This window comes from Scyliorhinus canicula, chromosome 28, assembly GCF_902713615.1.
Source record: "Scyliorhinus canicula chromosome 28, sScyCan1.1, whole genome shotgun sequence".
NCBI classification, from domain to species: Eukaryota; Metazoa; Chordata; class Chondrichthyes; order Carcharhiniformes; family Scyliorhinidae; genus Scyliorhinus; species Scyliorhinus canicula.
In genome coordinates this window covers 19,653,877-19,663,144 of record NC_052173.1, presented here as the reverse complement: position 1 = coordinate 19,663,144, position 9,268 = coordinate 19,653,877, and the positions used below count along the sequence as shown (strand labels likewise).

The 9,268-nt window shown below is 44.8% G+C and overlaps 1 protein-coding gene across 1 annotated transcript in view; it reads left to right on the top strand.

The window, feature by feature from the left end:
• LOC119958104 (protein Wnt-1-like) overlaps window positions 1-9,268 on the top strand; it is a 50,706-nt gene that overhangs the window by 22,079 nt on the left and 19,359 nt on the right. The window contains exon 2 of the mRNA XM_038786333.1: window positions 53-318. Coding sequence (XP_038642261.1) covers window positions 53-318 — 266 coding nt within the window. The remainder of the gene's footprint in view (window positions 1-52; window positions 319-9,268) is intronic.

The window sequence follows — 9,268 nt, the reverse complement described above, 5'->3', positions numbered from 1 at the left end:
TCCTGTTCCATTTTCCTCTCTCTGACCTTTCCATTATTCTCTGCTCCTACAGGTTGCCGAGAGACCGCCTTTGTTTTCGCCCTGACCAGCGCGGCGGTGACTCATTCTGTGTCGCGCTCCTGTTCTGAAGGCTCCGTTGAGTCGTGTTCCTGTGACTACCGGCGGCGGGGACCGGGAGGGCCCGATTGGCACTGGGGGGGCTGCAGCGACAACATCGAATTTGGCCGCATCTTCGGCCGCGAGTTCGTGGATTCCAGCGAAAGGGGCCGGGACCTGCGCTACCTGACCAACCTGCACAACAACGAGGCGGGCAGACTGGTAATAAACCCCATGCTTACAGCATCCCAGAGCTCTGGCAGAGCCCCACTCACCATTTATAGTGGATGATTTGCTTTACTCACTGATGTCAGCACTGATATGATTAGTTATTTGGCTGAAGTATCTCACTGCGCAGATTAAACAAGCTTCTGTGTCACTGTGTCCTCTCCGCCCTTGATCCAAAAGTTTCAAATCTGCACTGAAAGGGTGTTAATGCGATCCAGGCCGCTTGGCAAATCGGAAACCAAGACAATGTTTTTCTTTATCCAGAGAGTTGTTCAGCCTCACAACTCACTTCCCACTCAACACAGTACCTCTGCTGTCACCTATTTACACTCTTTTTAATTACACGTCATTAGTACATGAACCAATAATGAGAGGGGGTGACTGCAACTAAGACAGAACGTCGACGGAAATTGAACTAACTAAACATCACAAATTTATATGTGCTCAATGAAAATCCATCACTTGTCTCTCTTCACCAGAAAAATGTAATTGACAAGACAGCAACACACCTTGGTGTAATTGAGAAGACATCAACACACCTTGGTGTAATTGACAAGAGAGTAACACACCTTGCTGTAATTGACAAGAGAGTAACACACCTTGCTGTAATTGACAAGACAGTAACATGCCATGGTGTAATTGACAAGACTGTAACACACCTTGGTGTAATTGACAAGAGAGTAACACACCTTGCTGTATTTGACAAGACAGTAACATGCCATGGTGTAATTGACAAGAGAGTAACACACCTTGCTGTAATTGACAAGAGAGTAACACACCTTGCTGTAATTGACAAGACAGTAACATGCCATGGTGTAATTGACAAGACTGTAACACAACTGGCTGTAATTGACAAGATAGTAACGCACCTTGGTGTAATTGAAAAGGCAGTAACAAACCTTGGTGCAACTGACAAGATGGGAATACACCTCAGAGTAATTGGCAAGACAGTAACACAACTTGGTGTAATTTAAAAGACAGTAACACACCTTGGCGTAATTGACAAGATAGTAGCACACCTTGGTGTAATTGACAAGACAGTAACACACCTTGGTGTAATTGACAGACAGTAACATACCTTCGTGTCATCGACAAGACAGTAACACACCTTGGTCTAAATCGCTGGCTTTTAAAGCAGACGAAGGCAGGCCAGTAGCACGGTTCAATTCCCGTACCAACCTCCCCGAACAGGCGCCGGAATATGGCGACTAGGTGCTTTTCACAGTAACTTAATTGAAGCCTACTCATTTCATTTCATTTTTTTGGGAATTGAAGAGACAGGACTATGCCTTGGTGTAATTGAAAACACAGTAACACACCTTGGTGTAACTGACGAGACATAAACACACCTTGGTGCAATTGACGAGACAGTAATACACTTTGATGTAATTGACAAGACAGTAACACACCTTGGTGTAATTGACAAGATAGTAACAAACCTTGGTGTAATCGGCAGGACATTAACACACCTTGCTGTAATTGGCACGACGCTAACACATCTTGGTGTAATTGACAAGACAGTAACACAACTCGGTGTAATTGACAACACAGTAACACATCATGGTGTAAATGACAAGACATTAACACACCTTGGTGTAATTCACAAGGCAGTAACACACCCTGGTGTAATTCACAGGACATTAACACACCTTGCTGTAATTGACAAGACGGTAACACACATTGGTGTAATTGACAAGACAGCAACACACCTTGGTGTAATTCACAAGGCATTAACTCACATTTCTGTAATTGACAAGATAGCAACAAACCTTGGTGTAATTGGCAGGACATTGACATTGGAAAAGGTGCAAAGGAGATTTACCAGGATGTTGCCTGGAATGGAGAGTAGGTCATACGAGGAAAGGTTGAGGGTGCTAGGCCTTTTCTCATTAGAACGGAGAAGGATGAGGGGCGACTTGATAGAGGTTTATAAGATGATTAGGGGAATAGATAGAGTAGACAGTCAGAGACTTTTTCCCCAGGTGGAACACACCATTACAAGAGGACATAAATTTAAGATAAATGGTGGAAGATATAGAGGGGAAATCAGAGGTAAGTTCTTTACCCAGAGAGTAGTGGGGGCATGGAATGCACTGCCTGTGGAAGTAGTTGAGTCGGAAACGTTAGGGACCTTCAAGCGGCTATTGGATAGGAACATGGATTAGGGTAGAATAATGGAGTGAAGGTTAACTTCTTAAGGGCAGCACGGTAGCATTGTGGATAGCACAATTGCTTCACAGCTCCAGGGTCCCAAGTTTGATTTCGACTTGGGTCACTGTCTGTGTGGAGTCTGCACATCCTCCCTGTGACTGCGTGGGTTTCCTCCGGGTACTCCGGTTTCCTCCCACAGTCCAAAGATGTGCAGGTTGGGTGGATTGGCCATGAAAAATTGACCAAAATTCTTTGATTAACCTAGGACAAAAGTTCGGCGCAACATCGTGGGCCGAAGGGCCTGTTCTGTGCTGTATTTCTCTATAACACGTTGCGGTAATTGGCAAGACATTAACATGCCTTGGTGTAATTGACAAGACAGTAACACACCTTGCTGTAATTGACAAGACAGTAACACACCTTGGTGTCATTGACAAGACAGTAACACACCTTGGTGTAATTGACAAGACAGTAACACACCTTGGTGTAATTGACAAGACAGCAACACACCTTGGTGTAATTGACAAGACAGTAACATGCCATGGTGTAATTGACAAGACAGTAACACACCTTGGTGTAATTGACAAGACAGTAACACACCTTGGTGTAATTGACAAGACAGTAACACACCTTGCTGTAATTGACAAGACAGTAACATGCCATGGTGTAATTGACAAGACAGTAACACACCTTGGTGTAATTGACAAGACAGTAACACACCTTGGTGTAATTGCAAGACAGTAACACACCTTGGTGTAATTGACAAGACATAACACAGCTCGGTGTCATTGACAAGACAGTAACACACCTTGGTGTCATTGACAAGACAGTAACACACCTTGGTGTAATTGACAAGACAGTAACACACCTTGGTGTAATTGCAAGACATTAACACACCTTGGTGTAATTAACAAGGCATTAACTCACATTTCTGTAATTGACAAGACATTAACACACCTCGGTGTAATTGACAAAACAATAACACATCTTGGTGTGTTTGACAAGATAGTAACAACCCTTGGTGTAATTGGCAAGGCATTAACACATATTGCTGTATTTGGCATGACATTAACACACCTTGGTGTAATTGACAAGACAGTGGCACACCTTGCTGTAATTGGGAAGACATGAATACCCATTGGTGCAATAGACAAGACAGTAACAGACCTTGGTGTAATTGACAAGACAGCAACATTCCGTCGTGTAATTGGCAAGACAGGGGCTGGTTTAGCTCACAAAGCTAAATCACTGGCTTTTAAAGCAGACCAAGCAGGCCAGCAGCACGGTTCGATTCCCGTACCAGCCTCCCCGGACAGGCGCCGGAATGTGGCGACTAGGGGCTTTTCACAGTAACTTCATTGAAGCCTACTCGTGACAATAAGTGATTTTCATTTCATTTCATTTCACATTAACACACCTTGGTGTAATTGACAAGACATTAACTCACATTTCTGTAATTGACAAGACAGTAACACACCTTGGTGTATTTGACAAGATAGTAGCACACCTTGGTGTAATTGGCAAGGCATTAACACACGTTGCTGTATTTGGCACGACATTAACACGCCTTGGTGTAATTGACAAGAAGCTAACACACCTTGGTCTAATTGACAAGATAGTAACACCCTCGGTATAATTGGCAAGGCATTAACACACGTTGCTGTATTTGGCACGACATTAACACACCTTGGTGTAATTGACAAGAAGCTAACACACCTTGGTGTAATTGACAAGATAGTAACACCCTCGGTATAATCGGCAAGACATGAACACACCTTGCTGTAATTGACAAGACAGTAACACACCTTGGTGTCATTGACAAGGCTGTAAGCCACCTTGCTGTAATTGACAAGACAGTAACACACCCTAGTGTGAGGAAAGATGTTCTTGCTGTGGAGGGAGTACAGCAAAGGTTTACCAACAAGGGGCGGGATTCTCCCCTACACGGCGTGATGGGGGGTCCCGGCGTAGGGGAGTGGCGTCAACCGCTCCGGGGTCGGGCCTCCCCAAAGGTGGGGAATTCTCCGCACCTTTGGGGACCAGCCCCGCGCCGGAGCGGTTGGCACCAGAAGACTGGCGCAAAAAACCGGCGCCAGCGGCCTTTCAGGCCGCCGCCCAGCAGCGGGGCTGGCCAAAAGGCTTTCGCCGGTCGGCGCATGCGCTGCCGCTGACGTCACCACCGGCGCATGCGCGATGTGGGTTTCTCTTCCGCTTCTCTTCGGTGGAGAAGAAAGAGTGCACCCAGGGCACTGGCCTGGAGTCTGAGCGGGGACCCCGATCGCGGGCTTGGCCACCGTGGAGGCACCCCCCGGGGTCCGATCGCCCCGCGCCCCCCCCCCCCCCCCAGGACCCCGGGGGGACTGGTCGCGCCGCCGATCCCGCCGCCACCAGAGGTGGTTCAAACCTCGGCGGCGGGAGAGGCCTCCCAGCGGCGGGAATTCGGCCCATCGCGGGCAGAGAATCACCGCAAGGGCCTCTGCCGATCGGAGTGGCGTGATTCCCGCCACCGCCACTTACCGGGTGGCGGAGAATCTCTGACACGGCGGGGTGGGATTTTCGGCAGCCCCAGGCGATTCTCCGACCCTGCTGGGGGTCGGAGAATTTCGCCCCTGATTCCTACAATGGCAGGACTGTTATATGAGGGGAGACTAAATTGGTTAGCATCATATTCATTGGACTTTAGAAGAGTGAGAGGGTATCGCCAAGAAACTTATAAAATTCTAAGAGGTTTAGTCCAGATCTAGGGGGTGATAGTTTTAGGACTGAGGTGAGGAGAAATATCTTCACCCAGAGAGCGGTGAATCTGTGGAATTCGCTCCCACAGAAAGTAGTTGAGGTCAAAATATTGTCTAATTTCAAGAAGCAATTAGATACAGCTCTTGGGGCTAAAGAGATGAAGAGATGTGGGGGGGTAGGCAGGATCAGCGTATTGAACTTGATGATCAGCCATGATCATAATGAATGGTAGAGCAGGGTCGAAGGGCCGAATGGCCTCCCCCAGATTCTATTTTCTATGTTTCTATGTATGTAAACAGCTCTCAGGTTGGGCAGCATTTTTAGTTGCTTTAAGAACATCTATTTCTTGGGCAATTAGGTTGAAGCAAGTGATCTGCCGCCGGGTGAGTTAAACCATGAAGGATGGCCCCATTGCGGAGGGGAATGGGCTGGAAAATGCGGTGAGCAATTCAAAGGTCTGCTGACTACGGCGGGAGCGGAAAATACCGCCGACGCAAAACCCCACCTGAAATGCGCAATGATTTATTCAGCGGCTGAGGTGCAAAGCTATGTCTGCCCCTTCCATGCCACGGAAACCTCCTCCCTGCCCAGAAGGGGCAATCCTGTGGTCAGTTGGAGGTGAATTGCTGTATCCGTAAGGAAAATGTAATTGGCAGATGTCCTCGAACCTACCAGCTCCAGGTCAGAACAAACTGACATTAAATGGCTGGAAGATGCTTATAGACAGGGCTAAGTCGCTGGCTTTGAAAGCAGACCAAGGCAGGCCAGCAGCACGGTTCAATTCCCGTACCAGCCTCCCGAACAGGTGCCGGAATGTGGCGACTAGGGGCTATTCACAGTAACTTCATTTGAAGCCTACTTGTGGTAATAAGCGATTTTCATTTCATTTCATTAAGCATGTGAAATATGGAAGGGTTGGATGAAGCGGTGTCCCTTTAAAGCTACAATGGTCCACTGCTGGTGGGGGTTCTCCTGTAGAATTCAGTTGCTGCGCAAGTTGTTTGTGTTGTTTTCTGAAGTGTGGTTGCCCAAAGCTGCAGAGATTTTGATTTTGGTATTTTGTTGTTGCTGAGATGTTTTATTATACATTATAAATGAGCAAACGTGCCACTGTGCGACACAGAGTTGTGACAGGCACGGGAGGAGTTGAAAGAAGTGAAGTTGTTACAGTGCTGACCACCTGGGACAACTGGCGCAATGTGGAGTTGATGCAAAGGTTGGGACACTAAGAATTTGAGTTGTTAACGGGAAAGAAATGTGTCGATGGGCTCTTGGAAATAAATGAGAAAAAATTAAAAGGAAGGAAATAGACTGTCCAGAAAGCAGACTGTCAAAGAGTGTGGAAATCTGGAAAATGGTTTGAATTCAAACAAACACAGTGCACATTGGAGCTTCAAAAAGATGTGGAGCAAAAATTAAAGCGCGCAAGGACACATAAAGCAGCTTAAAGAAAGCAGACAGCGGAATAATGAAACAGCCAGCAAATTGGCCCAAGAAAAAGCAGCAAAACAGAAAAGAGCACACACTCGATGTGGAAACGAAAACTATCTGCAGAGGGAAATCAGCGCAAAATAGAGCTTGAAATGAAATGAGCTGCAAAAGCGCACACAATGAAGGTTCAAAAAAGATTAAGGTGTTCACAATAGAGATTAAACAATGGGTAACGAGTTCACAATGGAGACGAAACATGGAATAATAAAGATTCAACAAGGAGTAAAGAGCTCACAATAGAGATTAAACAACGAGTCAAGAGCTCGCAATAAAGATTCAACAAGGAGCAAAGAGCTCACAATAGAGATTAAACAAGGAGTAAATAGCTCACAATAGAGATTAAACAAGGAGTAAAGAGCTCACAATAGAGATTAAACAAGGAGTAAAGAGTTTACGCTAGAGATTAAACAACAAGTGAAGAGTTCATAATAGAGATTAGACAAGGAGTAAAGAGTTCACAATAGAAATTAAACAAGGAGTAAACAGTTCAGAATAGAGATTAAAAAGGAGTAAAGTGATCAGAATAGAGATAAAACAAGAAGTGAAGAGTTCACAATAGAGATTAAACAAGGAGTAAAGAGTTCACAATAGAGATTTATCAAGGAGTAAACAATTCACAATTGAGATTAAACAGGGAGCAAATAGCTCACAATAGAGATTAAACAAGGAGTAAAGAGTTCACAATAGAGATTAAACAGGGAGTAAACAATTCACAATAGAGATTAAACAGGGAGTAAAGAGTTCACAATAGAGATTAAAGAAGGAGTAAAGAGTTCACAATAGAGATTAAAGAAGGAGTAAAGAGTTCACAATAGAGATTAAACAAGGAATAAATCGTTCACAATAGAGATTAAACAAGGAGTAAAGAGTTCACAATAGAGATTAAACAAGGAGTAAATAGTTCACAATAGAGATTAAACAAGGAATAAATCGTTCACAATAGAGATTAAACAAGGAGTAAATAGTTCACAATAGAGATTAAACAAGGAATAAATCGTTCACAATAGAGATTAAACAAGGAGTAAAGAGTTCACAATAGAGATTAAAGAAGGAGTAAAGAGTTCACAATAGAGATTAAAGAAGGAGTAAAGAGTTCACAATAGAGATTAAACAAGGAATAAATCGTTCACAATAGAGATTAAACAAGGAGTAAAGAGTTCACAATAGAGATTAAACAAGGAGTAAATAGTTCACAATAGAGGTTAACCAAGGAGTAAACATAGAACATAGAACATTACAGTGCAGTACAGGCCCTTCGGCCCACGATGTTGCACCGTCCTGTGAAACCCTTCTAAAGCCCATCTACACTATTCCCTTTTCATCCATCTGCCTATCCAATGACCATTTGTATGCGTTTAGTGTTGGCGAGTCCACTACTGTTGCAGGCAGGGCATTCCACGCCCTTACTACTCTCTGAGTAAAGAACCTACCTCTGACATCTGTCCTATATCTATCTCCCCTCAATTTAAAGCTATGTCCCATCGTGCTGGACATCACCATCCGAGGAAAAAGGCTCTCACTGTCCACCCTATCTAATCCTCTGATCATCTTGTATGCCTCAATTAAGTCCCCTCTTAACCTTCTCTCTAACAGAAACAGCCTCAAGTCCTTCAGCCTTTCCTCATATGATCTTCCCTCCATACCAGGCAACCTTCTTGCAAATCTCCTCTGCACCCTTTCCAAAGCTTCCACATCCTTCCTATAATGTGGCGACCAGAACTGCACACAATACTCCAAAAGCGGCCGCACCAGAGTTTTGTACAACTGCAACATGACCTCATGGCTCCGAAACTCAATTCCTCTACCAATAAAAGCGAACACACCGTACGCCTTCTTAACAACCCTCTCGACCTGGGTGGCAACTTTCAGGGATCTATGGACATGGACACCGAGATCTCTCTGCTCGTCCACACTACCAAGAATCTTACCATTAGCCCAGTACTCTGCTTTCCTGTTATTCCTTCCAAAGTGAATCACCTCACACTTTTCTGCATTAAACTCCATTTGACACCTGTCAGCCCAGCTCTGCAGCTTATCTATGTCCCTCTGTAACTTGTAACATCCTACTGCACTGTCCACAACTCCACCGACTTTAGCGTCATCTGCAAATTTACTCACCCATCCTTCTACGCCCTCCTCCAGGTCATTTATAAAAATGACAAACAGCAACGGCCCCAAAACAGATCCTTGTGGCACACCACTAGTAACTGGACACCAGTCAGAGAATTTCCCATCAACCACCACTCTTTGTCTTCTATCAGCTAGCCAATTTCTGATCCAAACTGCTAAATCACCCTGAATCCCATGCCTCTGTATTTTCTGCAATAGCCTACCGTGGGGAACCTTATCAAACGCTTTACTGAAATCCATATACACCACATCAACTGCTTTACTCTCATCCACCTGTTTGGTCACCTTCTCGAAGAACTCAATGAGGTTTGTGAGGCACGACCTACCCTTCACAAAACCATGTTGACTATCTCTAATCAAATTATTCCTTTCCAGATGATTATACATCCTATCTCTTATAAACCTTTCCAAGACTTTTCCCACAACAGAAGTAAGG